The sequence below is a fragment of the Protopterus annectens genome, chromosome 8.part0 (genome assembly GCF_019279795.1).
Source record: "Protopterus annectens isolate FY-2018-M chromosome 8.part0, PAN1.0, whole genome shotgun sequence".
NCBI classification, from domain to species: Eukaryota; Metazoa; Chordata; order Ceratodontiformes; family Protopteridae; genus Protopterus; species Protopterus annectens.
This window is the reverse complement of record NC_056741.1, coordinates 641,932,648-641,952,582: the sequence shown is the minus strand read 5'-3', so window position 1 is coordinate 641,952,582 and position 19,935 is coordinate 641,932,648. Positions and strand designations below refer to the sequence as shown.

Below are 19,935 nucleotides of genomic sequence, written 5' to 3'. Positions count from 1 at the left end.
AACCCTGTGCACTATAGTCAGAGGAACATGCTACTAAGCTAAACCAGCTGTTTCTTGAAAGACAGGAAGACAAACTTAAATGGCTATCATATAATTTAGTGAATTCAGTTCTCACTTCTCACCATAGCTCTCAACCTCTTAGCACAAAAATACAGAACAAAGCCAATAATGGGGGAATACAGACCCAAAATAGGGACACATTTCAAATAATGATTTTATAACCTTAGAAAATACTAGAATAGAAGGTTTTGTTTTACCACTCCTGAAAACCAGAGCAACAGAACATAAATGTGAGGCATAAATTCACAAGTGATGGTGGCTAGGTGCTTTAGGCTCTTTTTACCTGTACCCAAGGTACAGGGTTTGAGCCTGAGTACCTCTAGCCACCAGATGCATTCCACTGGGGGCATTTTCTCACACACACACACCAGTCTTGTGTGTTTACCCAACATCTGAAAATGTCTGTGTTCAGCTTTTCTCCCAGTAAATCCCAACAGCCTCAGTCCTCCGAGAAGCAGCAGCTTTCACCCAGGCAGCAGACAGCTTCCAAAAATAAATCCTACTCTGATTCAAGCAGCAGCAGCTAAATAAAACCATCCGTCCGTTCCCGCTTGCAAAAAGCATTTAAAAGCAGCTGGAAACCCGGAAATATGTGCACCGTGAGCTCAACTCTAACAGGCTGGCAGCCCTGATGAGCTGATGTCATCTCGCACGCAATGACATCAGCTAAAGTGCAAAAAACGAAAATAATTCAAAAATAAAATAAAGAAGTAATTTGGGACAGTTGGGAGGTATGGATGATCTGCAAAATTGGGGGGGGGTTCCCCTACCCCCTCGCTCTATGGTTCCGGCGCCCATGCCCTAGATGCTAATATATAGTGACTAACCAGGAACCTGCATTCCATGGCACTGGGGGCCCCATCCTCCTTGATCTCCTATATTTTTTGCAAGGCAAGAGGATCCACAAATACCAGAACTATGGATTTAAATCTCCACCAGGACATAAAATGTGCTGGAGAAACATACACATTACCAACATGTAACTTACTTCTGGAACAAACTTCCCCCTGCAAATTAAACAAAAACACAACTAACATCCTTCAAATTAATCCTGAATGACTGGATGTGTACATATACATTTACTCCAGGACTAACTTGTTTTGCCCTTCTTGACAAGGGCAGTACATGAAGGTAGGTATTGGAAAAACATAAATGGTGTTGGGAGTCAGCTGCCTTGTATTTCCTATGATTCTATGAAACAGAAAGCACATTAAGCTACTGATAGATCCAGATGTTCTCATGACAAGTATATATGAGTCATTGCAGATATGGCTGGAAGGTTACAAAACTTTCACATACAATGTGCTGTTTTTATACTTTCACTGGTAGCGCTTGCACTGTGCCAGTACTGCAAAATAGCATGGCATGAAGCTAGTTAATCCCACTCTCTTCTATGAATAGTGTGTGTTATTGTGTGCATGCTCTTGTGCATGTAAATGCATGCATGTATACGTGTGTGAGTGTGTGTGTGTGTGTGTGTGTGTGTGTGTGTGTGTGTGTGTGTGGCCATCAACAGTAGAGCTTCTGTGAAACTAGTTGATGCATGCCTCATGAATCATGTCTAAAATCAACAATACAATGACATGCTTCTAAAATAATCTGCTGTATTACTTGCACTTCCTACACTCTACTGTACCCAGTGAAGATGTTATTAAGAGAATATTACTGGTGTCTCAACTCCCCCTCCCCATTTAACCATTTACTGGATTTTACTTAACCTAAGGTCTGTTGAAACAGGACAAAAGTGATGTCAAGGACTGTAATCCATGGAGAAGTTAAAAAGAGTCTCAACAACATGGCAACTAAATGCAAAGGGTACAAAGAATACTGTAGCAGACAGCAGCATAGTTTGACTTACACAGTTTATAATGAATGAATGTTACTTACCTTTGGTTTAAAGGCTATAATCTTCAGGACCATTTCCACAGTAAAAAGCCCTGTGAAAACCATGTTTAGTATATCCATTGCATAATTGAATGGCGTTGACTGTTCATAATGCTAAAAAACAAAAATATCTGAATGTAACTGGACACAGGTATTGCCAAGCTTTCATCTAATTATTCACATTCTATCAAGCCTTCATCTAATTATTGACTTTTAGCTTTTTTAGCTTTCATGTCTATTTTTCATCCCACTTAAAATTTATTAAAGGAAAGCTTTTATATAGAATCAAACCCTGCTGTATGCATTCTGCAGGCCATCCAAAATTAAATTCCATTCATCTACATTTGCCCACATTTTTTCTTACATTTCTACTGTCTGACATATATGATGTTTCATGTTTTTTTTTGCTGTACAAAAAAAAATGAAAAAGAAGTTAATGTTCTTACCATAGAATTCCATCTGTGCTGTCGATCTTAATTCATTCTTGACGAATGGGACTCGGTTACGACCCTCAAAACCAACTCGACCATTATACAGCCCGAGCCAGCCAAAAAATTCTCAAGCTAGGATTTTACCCACAATGCCCCTCTCTCTATTACCTCAGATCAAGTTTGCAGCCAAGTACAGAAAGCTAACAGAAACCATGTCTAAGGTGAACATAGCAGCTCCCAGAACAAGTGTCCAAACCTCCAGAAGTCCAAAGGAGGGGGCAGGAGGGTGGGATGCCAAGAATGAATGAAGATCAACAACACAAATGGAACTTTATGGTAAGAACATAACTTCTTTATCTGATGTTATCAATCTTCATTTATTCTTGACAAAAGGGACAGAGTCCCCAGCTACTTTAAGTCCCGGGTGGCCCTATGGAAGGATATTCCTGAGCACTATAGAGCCAAAAGATGCTCTTCCCCTGAAACCATATCCAATTTGTAATGAGTGATAAAGGTATGGGGAGTAGCCCATGTTGTGACTGCACATATTTCTTCCATGCATGCCTTGGAATGGAAAACAGCTGAAGTAGATACAGATCTGGTGGAATGCACTTTACCAGGCACAGGCAACTTGCAGTTATTATGATTGTAAATGAACGCAACATAATCCCTAAGCCATTTTTATAAGGTAACTTTCGAGACAGGTTTATTCAAAGTTGAACCTGAAAAGGATGTAAACAATTGATCCAATTTTCTAGACCGTTTGGTTCTGTCAAGATAGAAACGTAACTGTCTGTGAACATCTAGCAAATGCAAGCAATATTCACCTTTGCTTGAAAAATTGGGAAAGACGACAGGCAAATCAATAGTCTGACTAATATTAGATTCTGAGACCACCTTAGGTAGAAAGGAAGGGGTGGTTCGCAACAAAACTCTCTCCATATGAAAAATCATATAAGGATGCTTCACACATAATACCTGCAATTCAAAAACTCACCTGGCAGAAGTGACAAGCCACCAAAATAAAAGAGTTTTCCATGACAGGAACTTGAGATTGCAAGTAGCTGCTGGCTCAAAGGGCTGCAAAACTAAAGATTGTAGTACTATGGTCAAATCCCATGGAGCTATAGGATCCTTAAAAAGTGGCTTTAGATGTAAGGCGCTTTTAAGAAAAACTTTGCATAAATGGTGGGAAATTAAGGAATGATCATCAAACCCATTATAGAAATTGGAAATGGATGCTAATTGGACCTTGATAGTGAAAGCGGAAGATCCTTGATCAAAAAGTGAAGCCAGAAATTCCAAGACCTTCTCAACAAGTGCTGAAAATGGATCTAAATTATTTGTACGAGCACAAATTGAAAATCTCTTCCATTTGCTAAGATATTAGAGTTTCCTGGTGGACAGTTTATGAGACGCCAGAAGTATTTTCTGTACTTAGGAGGGTAATTTGTTCTGCCTGGCAATTAATGGAATTGGAGATACCAAGTCATCAGCTTGAGACTGTGAAGGTTTGGGATGCACCAATCCCTGCGGGTGAGACAGCAGGTCAGGAAATTGGGTCCAGAATCTAAGGACAGTGAATCAGGTGAGGTCAAAGGAAGGGGAACCAGACTTGACGGGGTCAATAGGGTGCAATGAGGATCACTTTGCAACTCAACCTTTGGGCTTTCTTCAAGAAGAGGGGAATGAGAGGAAATGGGGACCTGGGGGCCAATTGAGGAGGAGTGCACCTCTCAGGGACTCCCCCTGCAGGGGAATTAAGGCAAAATAGCTGCTGCATTTGTTGTTTATTGGGGAGGCAAAGAGGTCGCAGCAAGGCTGGCCCCAACAACGAAAAATTTTCGTTACTTTGGGATTGAGAGACCACTCGTGAGGCAAGATGATGCATCTGCTCAGTTTGTCCGCAATCACGTTGGAGCTTCCCAGAATATGTGTTGCTATTAGAAAGTGGTTGGAAGAGATTGCCCACTGCCATATCCTGAGAGCTTCCCGACATGGGGGATAAGATCTGGTTCCATCTTGTTTGTTGATCTACCAAACTACCGACATGTTGTCAGACTGAAAGTCTTGCAATGCTAGAAGCACTATCCTCAATTGCAGGATAATTATGTGCAGATTGGCCTCTTGTGGGGAAAAAATGCCTTGAACTGTTCTTCCCAGATAATGCCTCCCCCACCCAATCTGGGAGCGTCTATGGTCACTATGACTGTGGGTGCAGAGGGAGTGAAAGTGCAGCCCCATAGATTTTCCTCTGACTTCATCCACCAGGACAGATCTTGCTCGCAGCGGTTTGTTATCAAAATCTGATAAGACATTGGGTGCATCAGTATCGACCATTGTGCAGCTAAGAGCCACTGAAGCAGTCTCATATGAAACTTTGCCAGGGGCACTAAGGCTTTTGGTATCTGCCATACATCCTAGGACTTGGAGGACAAGAAGAGCAGGAACTTTGTCTTTGGCTATGATGAACTGTACCTGTGTCCTTATTTTTTGTAGTCTGTGTAGAGGGAAAGAAGCCACACAAGAAACTGTACTGAGGCAAGCTCCTATAAATTTTAGGTCTTGTGCTGGAATCAACTGCAACTTCTCTCTGTTGGTTGTAATGCCCAAGGACTGGAAAAGATGCAATATGAAATCTGTTGCTTGAAGCAGTAGATGTCTGGTGGGGGCAGTGAGGAGCCAGTCATCTAGGTATGGAAACACTTGGAATCAGTGTAGCCTCAAGTGAACTGTTACTGCTGCCATGCATTTGGTGAACACCCTGGGGGCTGTGGTGAGACCAAAAGGCAGCACTCTGAATTGAAAATGACTATCTCCCAGCCGGAAATGCAGAAACCCTCTGGAATGCTTGTCCATCTTTATGTGTTAATACGCGTCTTGAAGGTCTACAGAGCACACCCAATCGCTTTCCTCTAGAAAGGGAAGAATAGACGTAACAGTGACTATCTGGAATTTTGTTTGCTGAACAAACTTGTTCAGAAGGTTGAAATCTAAAATTGGTCTCCAGTCCCCCTGTCTTTTTTGGCCCTAAACAGAATCTTGAGTAAAAAACAGATCCTCTTTGGTATGGTGGGACGTCTTGGATAATTCTTTTTTCCAGCGACTTTTGAACCTCTACTGCTGCTTGGTCCCTCTGATTGGGTGAAACATCAGGGACTCTTTTTGGGGAGTTTGGAAAAAGAGTAAAGGGAATGTGTTAACCTCTGTGGATAATTCTCTGCACCCAGGTATCCAAAGTTATCAATAGCCAGGCTGTCTGGTGCAGTGAAAATCTTCCCCTATTGCTTGCAGAGGTAAGCAATTGGGTCTCCTTTCAGGAACGCTGACAGGGCTGTCCAGAGAAGGAGTCTCTGGAGCCCTGATTTCACAGGCCACCTCTGCCATGTGGAGGGCATCTTCTATTAGAACTTCCCTTTCTGCCTCGAGGGGTGTATTCGCCACGTGTGTCCTGAAAAGGCTCTTGGGACTTTCTGAACCACATATTACTACTCCTCTAATTCCTAGAGTAGGATCATTGAGGAGAAGTAAAACAAATGCCCACAGCAGAAAGGGTCTTTCCATCTTTTTCGCACCTGGCTAGTGTGTTTCTGACTTTGGGGTGAAACACGGAAGATCCATCAATAGGAATAGTGACAAAGGAAGACTTGAAAGGTTCTGCTCAGTCACACAAATGCATCCAGGTGTGGCGTCTTATGGCAATGCCTGAACTCACTGCCCTGGTCGTTTGCTTGGCTGCATAAGCAATGGGCAGCATGAATGAGTGCGACATAGACTCCAGGGTGGCAAGCTGAGAGGCAACCTTATCCCGGACCTCATCAGACATAGCTCTTGCGATGGTATCCAAAAGCTCCTTTATCAGATCCCTTTGGAGTCTAGTGAAATGTGCCATGAAATTCAAGGACTTAAGAGCGAAGGTTGATGATGCATAGACTCGCTTCCCAAACCTGTCCATCATCCCAGACTCTTGGTTAGGAGGGTGGACAGTGGAACTCTCCTCGGCAAGTTCTTTCTGGTGTCCACTGCTAAACTGCATCTACTGCTAAACCCTTTCTCTACTGTGAATGATCTTCTGGAGCTGATAAAATGTTGTCTGGCCTCCGGGAAATCGGCTCTATGGAATCAGAAGCCTTCCATGCCTGTTGCATGATTAGCTTAATAAGTTTGTCAGTGGGCAGGGTCACCCAGGAAGTAGACGAGCAAGCACCAAAAGCCTGCAAGAACACAGATTCCTCTGAGGATTGGTTTGCAGCCTTCCAATCACCCCTCTGTTTTAAGATTTGCAGGAGGTCTCCAAATGAGATATCTTCAGGGGGTGACCAGGGGGAATCCTCCCCTTCATCATAGTCTGTGTCTTCTGTGACAGACTCTTCCAGAGAATCTAAATGCTTCCCTCTTGCAAGTCTTCTTACAGGGTGGTTCCTCAATGGGGATCTCCGAGGAAGACTCCAAAGAAGAGGGGCCCTGAAATGGGATATCTTGCCTTTTCGGTGCCCACTGTCCTGACGTGAGAGATGCTGGCAGATGCAGACCAGAAGATACAAATATGTGACACTCCGATGTAGATGGGGCCAGCTCAGAGCCCTCTAAGGCTACAGCTCTCTCCATGATCTGGAAGGCAGACCCACCAGAAAAGGGATGGGAGCCTGGAAATGAGAAAGACAACCTTGGAACAGGGGTCACACCCCGCTCCGAAGGACCACCCTCCAAAACAGGAGCTGGGGAGGAGTACGAAAATGCCAGGGTTCCAAGAGCCAAGGACAACTCCGAAAAAACAATAGGGCCATACTGGAGCCCTCAGAACCAACAGCCAAACCGCGGCCCCAAGGGTCTATCAGTTTAGAGGGAACCAAAGATATCAGAGCTGATCCAGGCACCGAAGAAGAAGCTTCTGTCAGAACCATCACAGCTGGAACTGGGGTAATCAAAGTGGTGGGCACCAAGCCTAGTGAGGAGGACAGAGGAGGAAAATCAGGAGGAGTGCTAGGAGGGAAGACCTCAGCTCCAGATGGGAGGAAGGGCTAAGTAGGTGCAGGAAAACCCATGGCCACCAAAAGTTGATCCACTAATCTCACCACATCTATCTGGGAAAGACTTCTGGTTGATCAGAATGACATCCCCGAGGGAGATTCCAGCCTATCCAAGAAGGGACTGGGAAGATGACCCAGAAAGGCATCTATAGAAGGGGAGTAGGTTGTTCTAGGAAGTATTAATGTTTCATGCTTAGGCATCATATGCTGTGGAGCAGATGGCGAAGTTGGAACCGAGTGGGAGGCTAAAGATGCTGGTGCCGACGAAACCGTCGGTGCCAAGGCTGTCAAAGTCAGTGCTGACAAAATTGCCGGTGCCATGTTTGTCAAAGTCAGTGTCGAAACTGTTGGTACCGAGGGGACCATAACTGTGCCGAAGCTTGTTTTACAATCAATTTAGGAATCTTACTCTTCAATACTGTGGAGTCTGACAGAACTGGAGACTTATGCCTTTTGCATCTAGCGCCGATGGAGAGCCCGGCACCGAATTACTTCTCTTTTTAAGTTCAATTTTGGTGGAGGAGGACTCTGGCTTAGACATGGCTACATCAAAGGATGATTTTAACAATCCTTTCAAAATCAACTTATTTCGGCATTCTGCCAATGTTCTAGAGCTAAAGCCTTGGCAGATCTTACAATTAGTTTACAAATGGGGTGCACCCAAGCAATATACACAAGAAAAATGTCCATCTGAATTGGGCATCTTTCTTACACAATCCTGGCACTGTTTGAAGCCCGACATGCCTTTCTGCTTTTCCGCCATTTAAGAAAAACTCACACATGCACACACACACACACACACACACACACACACACACACACACACACACACACACACACACACACACACACACAGAATAACGCTACCAATAATGGTAGGGAGAAATACCAAAAATGGTAAAGGAGGAAAATACCAGCGATGGTACAGAAGGAGATTACCTAAAAGGTAAAAGGGAGGGGAAAATTGCCAACAATGGTAGCACAAATTACCATTAGGTAAGAAGGGTAGATAGCTAATTTCCATGTACTAAAAGTATAGAACCTATGTCTTAGGAAAAGAATATAAAATTGAAGCACTTAGCTGGACAGTGTCGGCTGATGCATGTTGTTATCAGAGCAGCAAACAAGATCTGAGGTAACAGAGAGAGGGGCTTTGTGGGTAGAGTCTTAGCTCAAGAGTTTTTTGGCTGGTGTAAATAACAGCTGAGCGAGTTCCGAGGGTCGGAACCAAGTCCCATTCGTCAAGAATGAATGAACACTGACAACATCAGATGTACTGTTTTTGCACTCCATCCCACAGACCCTACCCCACACTCATGCACTTTAAAGGTTTACTATTGATATTCCAGTTTTGCAAAATGACTGTGTTAATAATGTTGATTTCCTTTTTTTATCAATCCCAATGATAATCCCATTCATTCTGCTGTACAGTAATGTATTTCTGTTTGTCTTTAGCAGATGAGTCATATTTCTTTGGGGGAAAATCCCTCATAGGCATCATGTTTTGATCTTAAAGATGACTTGTGGTGCTATATACACAAGCTGCTGACAGAATGTATGATGCTGCCTATGTATCTGGTCCAAATGTAGACTATAAAAACAGAATTTGTTTAGTAAATTGAAAGAAATACAAAAACATGTGATTAGTGAGTTTTAATTTGGGTTTACTGGAGAAAGGAGAAAGTGAGAATCATTGCAAAATGAAATTGAAGTGAAGAGACAGTACCTACACTTTGCACAGGAGGAATTTTGACTAATACACATCAAAAGTAAAATAAAAATAAAACAGAACTTTTAAGTGCACTCTTGCTTGAACAATGTTATAAAAAATATCATCTCTAGGCACAGCTTGCAGCAAAAGGTAATGTGTTAAGAAGATTGCTTAAAATTTCTGCAGTTGTTTAAGGTCCACTTACCCATAACAGTAGATGTTCAAACTCCTCGCTGCTGCTGCAGTAGCCATGAGGTTATACGGGTTGCTTCCCTGCCTAGGAAACAACTGCCAGCATCATAAAGCTCTGTTCACCCCCTTCCTCCAGAGACAGACAGAAAGGCAGACACACACACACACACATGCATATACACACACACACTCACACACACACACACACACACACGCACACACACACACACACACACACACACACACACACACACACACACACACACACACACACACACGCGCGCGTGCGCACACACACACACCCCTTAACTCTGACTGTTGACTGTTGATCCAAAAGGAGGAGACCTACAGACAGACTGAAGATTTCTTCAGGACTTTCTTCCCCATACAGACAGAGATAACAGCCAGTTCTATAAAAATGGAGAACAAATGTTGCATAGGCCAAAGGGGGTCACAAAATGATTTTGGAGAATCCTTCTAAATTTTCAGAAGTACATTTGCTATCAGAGGAAAGGCACAAAGGAACATTTCCTTCCAAGGGAATTGAATTTTTTTTTTTTGAGGCTTGATTGTTAGGAGCCCTGTAGCAAAATCTGTTTTGAAATTATGTAAACAGATCTATTTGAGGTGTTCCCAACAACTGGATCAGTTCCTGGAAAACCTCCTTGTTCAATTTTCATTGTTGAAGGTCTGTCTTGGTCCTGATCAGCTTGTCTGTCACTATGTTTTGTTATGACAGAATGTAACGTAATTGGAGGGCTAAGGAATGCTAAAAATCTACCTCCCATGCCATCATAACCAGCCTGCATAAGGGATACAACCTTGTACCTCCCTGCTTGTTTATCACATGACTGTGGTATTGACTGCAATCACTGAAGAGGTTGTGGTGGTCACATGTGATGGAGAAAATTCAAGGCATCGATGAAAGCAAATATTTCTTTTATACTGATGTGCTTTGGTCTGTCTGAATGACTGTGCAGGCCTTGAACCTTTAACCCCATGGAAACAGCTTCCTAAATAAAACCTGAAGTGTCTGTGGTGAGAAATTAGTTTGGGGTTTGAGGAGACAAAGAGAGACCCCGATTCAGCTAAATTTGTTGTCTCCTCCAATACAATTATTTTTTTATAAAGCTCAAAACTGGAATTTTTTTGCTCCATGGGATATAAATGTTGGGTCCTTGTTTTTTTAGAAATCACTGTATCTTTCTCATGTGCAACCTGGGTAGAGAAATCATTGAGAATCACAGACACTATGAATCTATGAATTCTGGGATCCTGAGGAATTCTCTTGCAGACATCTGAGACTGATCAGAGAAGCTCAGGAAAGATTCCAGATTAAAAAAAAATAACCATTCTCTTGTGTCAAAAAGGCCTTTTGAAGAAAAATATCTAGAAAGAGGCAGAGAAATATAATTCTGTGAGATGGGTCAAGGAGAACTTTGCATCACTTGTCTTGAAGCCCAGATTGATCAGAAGAGAGATAAATGAAAGTTATGTACTTACCATTATAATGCGAGATCTGTACTGTGTTTACCATTTGCCTCAACAAATGGGTTATCATATCAGACCACATCCAACCTCTGTGCCTTTTTTCCAAGCTCTTTGATTGGGGACTCAGGCTCCTCTCCTACCCATAATTTCCTCCTGCCCTCTCCAATACCTCAGACTGAGTTTGCCCAGTTGTATCTCATATGCTACTTAACAGACTCAAGTGAACAATATTATATCCTACCAATAGTGGTAACGGGGAGAAGTCAGGTCAGTGGCTGAAAATATCACAAGGCCCTGGACAGGTATAATCGGTCAGTTATGAACCATATGTGACACTCTGGCAAGGGGATGGAGGGAGGTTGAGCCAGATGGATGAATACAACATGGATTTAGCGTTATGGTAAGTACATAACTTTCATATCTGATGTTATCTTTTCCGTCCATCTCAATGAATGGGACAGACTCCCCAGCTACTAGAACTTCAGGGTGATCTCAAGGAAGGATACTCTGAAGTATGCATGAGATCTTGAATGCATGTCCAGCTTATAGTGAGATACAAAGGTATGAACTGTAAGCCAAGCAGCTGCAGCACAAATCTCATCTATGGGAACTCTAGCAAAGAAGACTGTGGAAACTGCTACTGCTCTGGTTGAATGAGTCTTGGGTTAGTATGGAAGTGCTAATCCAATTTCTTTATAGACAAAAGCAATGTAATTGAGAGTGCTACCTGGACAGCGTGACTTTAGAAGCACCTTACCCCAACTCAACCTTTGAGAAGGACATAAAATGATCTGTTTTCCTGAATTCTTTCCTACGATGTATATAACATCTAAACTGATAGTGTACGTCCATCAGGTATAAGATATATTTGCCTTTGTTAGAGAAATTTCACAAGAAAACAAGTAAATTAAAAGAAAAGCTTCTGAGGCCACGTTGGGAAAAAATTAGAGATAGCCCAAAGGGATACCCTCTTCTTATGAAAGATTAAGTGGGGGGGAGCTCTGAAAGACAAAGCCTGAAGTTCCAAAATTCTCCTGGCAGAGGTGGCAAACAGTTTTTCAAGACAAAAATTTCAATTCTGCTGAAGCTGCTGGTTCAAAAGGTGGCCTGGTCAAATCCTGAAGTATAGATGTAATATCCCAGGGAAGAAACTGGATCTTTGATAGGGGTCTAAGCAGAATATTTCCTTTTAAGAAAGCACAGGATAACTTTAAGGATGCAATAGGACTGTGATTTTCCCCAACATAGAAACTGGATATATATGCTAGCTGAACTTTGATGGTTGAGAAACTGACATCTTCCTGGAAATCACTTGCGAGAAAATCTAACACAGAAGGAAGAGGTGCTGAAAAGGGGTTTAAGCCATTACAGGAAGCCCAAACAGCAAATTTTTTATACTTCCTGCTGTAAATCTGTCTCATGTTAGGTTTCTGAGATGATGAAAAAGTATGGGTACCTGAAGAGGACAGCCTCGCATTCCTGCCTGGGTCTATATCATATGATCAAAGTTCCAAAACTTCGAATCATTAAAGGTCGAACTTTAATGATCGAATTCTTGGAACTTCGAAAATAAAATTAAAAAAAAAAAAAAAAAAAAAAACGCTCTAAGAAGGGGGGGCTACATAATTATACCAACTCCGAGATCGCACTACAGTGCAGAAAAGGGAAATCTTCCCTTTCCGCACTATACGGCAATCTCCGTTATTAGATTCGAAGTTTTAACACTTCAATCATTAGGGTTCCAGATAAGGTCAAAGAAAGATGAATCAAACCTGCTGCAGTGATAAGGGGACAATGAGAATTACTGTTGCCTTGCATCAATGGCTTTCTGTAGAAACTTTGTAAGGAGAAACTGTGGACCACAGCATCCCTTGTGACTGGGCCTCCAGAGGGAATCAGGGCAAAGCAGCTGCTGCACTTGGTGTTCATGTGGGAAGTGAAACGACCACAGCATAGTTGGCCCCAGTGACTGAAAAATTACTGATGCCACAGCTTAGCTGAGAATCACTCATGGGGCATCATAATGTACCCTCTGAGCTTGTCTGCTAATACACTAATTCCCCAGAATGTGCATTATCACCAAAAAGTATTGAAAAGACACTGTCCATTCCCATACCCTGATGATTTCCCAGCATATCAGGTATGAATGGGTTCTTCTCTATTTATTGATGTACTAGACTACCTCCACATTGTCCATATGGAGTGAGATCACACCTTTGTGGAGAGAGTCTTAAAATGTCTGCAACTCTAAGAGAACCCCTCTCATCTCCAGAACAGTGATGTCGAGGTTCCCCTCTGCTATGGACCATGTGCCTTGGACAATTTTCTGTTTGCAATGCCACCCACCCCAGAAGGGAAAAATCCATGATCTCAGTGGCCACCTTAGAACCTTAGAAGACACGATGAGGTATAAACCACCTCAGAATGTGATGCTTGTAGACTGGCATGAGACATACTGGAAAGTAAAGAAGTTGATGTAACACTGACCAGTGAACCAAGAGGGTTCATTGTAGTACTATCATGTAATACCTCTCTTTGGAACCAGAGAATGGTATTACAAGCCAGGTATTACATGACACCTTGCTTGTCGGACCAGAGCAATTGACACAGCCACTGACTGCAAAGGAGGAATAATTAGTCTTGCTGGGGATTATGGGAAGACAGAACCTCTGAAGCTTGAAGAGAGATATACAGGATCCGTGATTGTGGGAGTTTGGCTGTCTGGGTTGTTGTGTCCAGGTGACACCCTATTCTGTTGCTTGTTCATAGGTAGGTACTAGGCTATTGGCCCTAGGGCCTATACAAGCCTAGCCAAAAAGCTACCCTGGCTTTCGCCACCCAAGAAAATTATTTTCATGTGCTCCTGTCAAGCAGAACCACAGAAGTGATCCCCGGGGTGAATTTCCTATTACCCATCCAATCATCAAGATTTTTCTTGAAGAGTGTTAATGAGGAGCTCTGTTTGACATAGATAAGTAGTCTGTTCCAGAGTATGGGAAGTCTCTGGGACAAGGAATCTATCCCTCCAGCATGTTCTGTTTATTGTGGTGACAAGGTTTAGGTCCCTAGAGAGTGTAGCTCGGAGGGATTGGGATTTCTTTAAGTGAAGCATGTCCAACAGCTCTGGGTTTGACATAGCTTTGTATGTTAGGCAGAGATCTCCTCTGAGTAGGCAATATGCGATGGAGTAAAGCCGGAGTTTTTTGAGACGGTCTGTGTAAGGCATCTGTTTGAGGTCAGTAATCCTCTTTGTGAGGTATTTTTGCGACCTTTCCAGTTGTTGTAGATGTCTTGTGAGGTACATACCAAAAGGGGCATTGTACTCTATAATGGGTCTAATGAGTGATGAGCAGAGGGGAACAATGACCTCTTTTTTTCTGGATGAGAAACCTTTTGTGATGAGGTATGCCACGTAGAAGGATTTCCTGACCACTGTGGTGATGTGATTATCAAAGGAGAGACTACTGTCCACCTGTGTTCCAAGGTCTCTTATCACACTTTCGGTGTTAAGTAGACTAACGCCTATGTGGTAGTTCATGGGTACAGAGTTTTTACCAAAGGGGATGACAATGCACTTTTTGGCATTGAGCTTGAGACCATGTCTTTGACACCAGGCATCTGTCTCAGTGAGGCCCTTTTGTAGGATGTCCACATCAATAGGAGTTTCGATTACGGCTCCTAGTTTGTAGTCATCTGTGAATTTAGTTAGCCAAAGACCTTCTGTGTTAGCCTGTACTTCAGAGAAGTAGATACCAAACAGGAGAGGACCCAGAACTGAACCCTGTGGTACTCCACTTGTCACTGGTCTGAAGTCTGATTTGGAGTCTGCTACTTTCACAGTGTGGGTTCTGTCAGTAAGCCAGTTGGCAACCCATCTTGTGACGTAGGGATTTATACCTAGTTTAGAGAGTTTATCTATAATTCTAGAGTGGGGGATGCTGTCAAACGCCTTGGTGAGATCTAGATAGGCTGTGTGAACCACCTTACCCTCATCTATGGCTTTGTTGGCTACTTCAAAGAAGTCTATCAGGTTTAGGAGACATGATCTGCCTTTTACAAACCCAAACTGTGTGGGGTCCAGAGTTTGGAGATCTCCAATGTCTTTGTTTATGAGTTCCATGATGATACGTTCCATGGCCTTGCAGACCAGGCTCGTCAGGCTAATGGGGCGGTAGTTCCCGGGGTCTGTTGTGGCCCCCCCTTTGTGGAGTGGGATAACTGTTGCAGTGCGCCATTCAATGGGCACAAAGCCTGAGGTGAGGCTATGATTGAACATGGTACTTAGGTGGGGTGCCAGTTCATTTTGTAGTTCATGTAGAAGGCACCCTGGGATGTTGTCAGGTCCCATGGATGCTGTGTTCCTGGCTTTGGAGAGTGAGGTTTTTACCTGTGCAGCCATGATTACAGGAACTTTGCATTCTTCCGGTATAAAGATGGGCCCTTTAGGGGGTGAGAGGGGGGTAAAGTTAGCACTGAACCTATCTGCCAGGATGTTGGCAATATCAGTTGGTTCTGTATATTTAGTGTCATTGTGTTGTAACTCAGAGCAGATCTGAGTGTTGCCATTCAGATTTTTGACATAGCTATAGAATGCTTTGTGGTTGTCTTTAGAATCAGTGGCAATTTTGTTTTCATAACTAGCTTTGGAGGATTTTATGAGAGATCTCAGCTTCTTACTGAGGCCGACCAGGGAGTTCTTTCAATCGTGGGATTTTACTCTTTTTTTGCAACAGTTTCTTTCTTCTGTTGTAGAGTTTGTTTATGGCAGAAGACCACCAGATTGGCTTCCTTTTTTTGGAGGATAGCATCTTGGTTCTGTTAGGGATAGCACAATCCATGCACTCGTGTAAGTGCTTATAAAGTGCATTTGTGTAGGATTCAGCAGTCGTACCTCTATTGTCCATCTGCATGTGTGTCATGAAGTTTGCCATTTCTGTCTTAAGAAGCGTGAAGTTGGCTTTGGAGAAATTTTTTACGGTTGTTTTCCTAATCGGGTGTGGGGGTGGGATGTGGATGTCTAGGGTGATTAGCTTGTGGTCGGATCTGACCAACGAGGAGCTAACCTCTGGTGTGGAACACCAGTCACCCATGTCGGTGATGACCAGGTCTAGGATATTGCTGCCCCATGTGGGGGGTGTGGATAAGATGATCCAAGGCATTGGAATTGATGATTTCCAGAAAACGTTGAGCAAAAGAGTTGGTACATGAGTAGTTTTCCCAGTTAATGGTAGGGTAGTTGAAATCACCCATTATTAGAGTGTTGGGTTGTACCTTAATATTTTCCAGTGTATCAAGAAAAGAGGAGTGGGAATCCTGGGGCATGGTGGGGGGTCTGTAGCAAGCTACAATCTGGATTGCGGTTTTGCCCAGAGTTAGTTGAACTTGGATAATCTTGGATGCATTATGCTGAGCAACTAGCTTGGAGGTGTGGATATCCTTAATGAATATGGACACGCCTCCACCTTTAGTGTTTCGGTCTGGGTTTGGTGGCCGAAAGGTGTGGTATGAATTATAGCCTGGTAATGCAGGGGTGCTCACTGGAGCTTTGAACCAGGTCTCTGTCACTGTCAATGTTCTCCATTTTAAGGAGTTCCTCGAGTGAGTGCAATTTGAGGTTTAGACTTCTAGCACTGAGTAGCATTACCCTCAGATTTTGCTTGCTTGTACCTGTTATGGTGGTGAATTTGTCATTTGAACCTTGCCTAAAAAAGGCACTATAGGGGTGGCAAGAGCCTCTGCCAGTATCTGGAATCCCAAGGGCGATAAGTGCAGGCCATCTCTGGCAAAGCAGCGTGGTCTGTTGATCATGTCATCCCAGGTAGAATGATACTGGATTCCCTTAGAATGACACCAGAAGCTTAGCCAATTGTTAAAGTCAATCATTTTGTCATTGTACTGTGGTGTCATTCTGGGTGATGGCAGGATGCTACTCAGGGCTAGGGTCATACCAGCCTGAGCTACAAGATCAGAGAGCTCCTCCATGTCTCTTTTCATGTAGTCCAGGGAGGTACGTCTCAGGTCATTCACACCAACAAGGACAATGACAGAGTCATATTTGTACTTGTGGAGTGACCTGGGTGCATGTGTTATGTGGCGGATCCTGGCACCTGACAGGCAGCTGACAGTAACTTTTTCCTTGTTTAGCCTGGTGAGTGGAACATCAGTGTGCCTGACTATAGAGTCACCTATGACTAGAGTGTTGGGTACATTATGCCTTATGGGCTGTAGTTGAGTGGCACACTGAGTATGTGGGCTATGTGTCATTTGGGTTGTGTTGGGGGGGGCAGAGGTTGCTTGCATTTCTGCTTTGGAGGTCTCTGCTGTTTGGGCAGATTTGTACTGAGAGCCTCCGCAAATGTAGATGTGTATTTTGTGCTTCTGCGTGTGTGTTTTGTTGGTGTAGGTTTTGAGGGACTATGTGATGAGTGTGGTGCGGTGCAAATGTTTACCTTCTCCTCTTGACTGTCTAGGCCAGTCTTTGGTGAAGAGAGCTTTGCTTCCAGTTTGGCTATATAAGTGCATCTCTCACAGGTCGTTGTGTTGGGTAGTAGGAGGAGAGGGTTGTCTGTGTACATGAGGCAAATGCTGCAATGTCCCAAGATGCCCAGATTCATCAGGTAGACAGGAGAAAACACCGGGAGCTGACCTTTACACATGCCTGAATAGGTGCTCATTTATTAAGTACTAAAAACTGTTTTCCTCTAGACAAGTGAGGAAAGTTGAGTTCTGTAGTAATTTGTAACTTATTTAGTGCTTACAATGAGTTCCGAACAAGTGCTAAGATCAAAGAAACAGATGAGTGCTAAAACTAAAAAGCTGGCTAGTTGCAAGGGAAATTTTGAAGAACAGACTTTATGGCGCCATGAATAGTTTAACCCTAGTTAAGTGGGGGGGGGGGCTTAGGAGCTCACAAACAGTCCTGGACACAGCAAATCCGTATCTGACCTGCCACAGGAAAGGGGGGAAGCAAGCTTAGAATTTTTTTCCAGTAAAGTGGAAATGGAGAAAGCTGGAACAGAAGTTAATTCAACGTTAAGAATCTGAGTGGGTTGGTCTTCACAAATGTTCTCTATTAGATTGAGTGAACTAATGACACTAGACTGGGAGGAGTGTCACAGATCAAATATACAGTATGGGCGGGCAACTGCAAAGCCACCAAGTATAAGAACACACAACACTAGGGATGGTGGGTGGGTGGGAAAAATTACAGTTCCTAGCTGTAGCCACTAAATGAAAGTTTTAAACAGATCAAGGAGCAGACTTGAGAATGCTTTTAACTGTAAACAGACAAAAATGCACAGAAAAGCTCAGATAGAGCACTCACAAACAGAAAATACAACTCTCAGTATGAAAAAGCAGTCTACAGTTAAGTAATGTTAAAACAGTATAAAACAGTACATAAATGCAATGAAACAATAAAAAATGCTTTATAACAGTGCAAAATGTAGTAGATCAACTGTACAGCACAATTATAAGCTTTTCAGAAGTGCAGCTCAGTGAAATAAGTGTAAGAAATAACTTATCCTGCTCTTGGAATCTTAAGGAATTTCCACTTATGCAATGCAATCCAGGGCCTGACAATACAAGCATAACCTTTATAAGACACAGGGTTTATACAGCAGTAAGAATGGAAGAGTTGGAAGATCAGATTACTACTCAGCCCCTGCTATTACCCAATCACTCGTACTACAGAAGGTCAGGAGGCCTTGTTACTCTCAATAACAATGAAGACAATCAGCAGAAAATGGCTGCCAGAAACACAGGAAACTCAAACAAAACTACCAGCCTAGACAACAGGCCTCTATCAAGATTATGCCACCTGAGCAGAACACAGAAACCTCACTTTAAAAGCATAGAAAGAACACCCACAAAGAAAAAATACAAGCCTCAGTATGAAAAAGCAGTTTACAATTTAGTAATTTAAATAAAAAATGCAATTACAGTAATGCACACTATTACAGCTCCTAGCTGTAGCCACTAAATGAAAGTTTAAAACAGATCAAGGAGCAGACTCGAGAATGCTTTTAACTGTAAACAGACAAAAATGCACAGAAAAGCTTGGATAGAGCACTCACAAACAGAAAATACAACCTTTAGTATGAAAAAGCAGTTTACAGTTAAGTAAAGTTAAAACAGTATAAAATAGTACATAAATGTAGTGAAACAATAAAAAAAGCTTTATAATAGTGCAAAATGTAGTAGATCAACTGTATAGCACAATTATAAGTGTTTCAGAAGAGCAGTTCAGTGAAATAAGTGTAAGAAATAACTTATCCTGCTTTTGGAATCTTACGGAATTTCCACTTATGCAATGCAATCCAGAGCCTGACAATACAAGCAGAACCTTTATAAGACACAGGGTTTATATAGCAGTAAGAATGGAAGAGTTGAAAGATCAGATTACTACTGAGCCCCTGCTATTACCCAATCACTCGTACTACAGAAGGTCAGAAGGCCTTGTTACTCTCAATAATAATGAAGACAATCAGCAGAAAATGGCTGCCAGAAACACATGAAACTCAAACAAAACTACCAGCCTAGACAACAGGCCTCTATCAAGATTATGCCACCTGAGCAGGACACAGAAACCTCACTTTAAAAGCATAGAAAGAACACTCACAAAGAGAAAATACAAGCCTCAGTATGAAAAAGCAGTTTACAATTTAGTAATTTAAATAAAAAATGCAATTATAGTAATGCACACTATTACAGTTCCTAGCTGTAGCCACTAAATGAAAGTTTTAAACAGATCAAGGAGCAGACTCGAGAATGCTTTTAACTGTAAACAGACAAAAATGCACAGAAAAGCTCAGATAGAGCACTCACAAACAGAAAATACAACTCTCAGTATGAAAAAGCAGTTTACAGTTAAGTAATGTTAAAACAGTATAAAACAGTACATAAATGCAGTGAAACAGTAAAAAAAAAGCTTTATAACAATGCAAAATGTAGTAGATCAACTGTATAGCACAATTATAAGCATTTCAGAAGTGCAGTTCAGTGAAATAAGTGTAAGAAATAACTTATCCTGCTCTTGGAATCTTAAGGAATTTCCACTTATGCAATGCAATCCAGAGCCTGACAATACAAACGGTGTCAACTGGGTTTTTGTCAAATTTATTGGAATGCCTTTGTG

At 42.4% G+C, this 19,935-nt stretch overlaps 1 protein-coding gene across 1 annotated transcript in view; it reads right to left on the bottom strand.

Annotated features, from left to right (window-relative positions):
- The window catches only part of CACNA1F (calcium voltage-gated channel subunit alpha1 F), a 4,101,209-nt gene that overhangs the window by 1,095,859 nt on the left and 2,985,415 nt on the right, over positions 1 to 19,935 (bottom strand). The window contains 1 exon segment of the mRNA XM_044079296.1: positions 1,948 to 2,058. Within this exon segment, the coding sequence (XP_043935231.1) occupies positions 1,948 to 2,058 (111 nt within the window).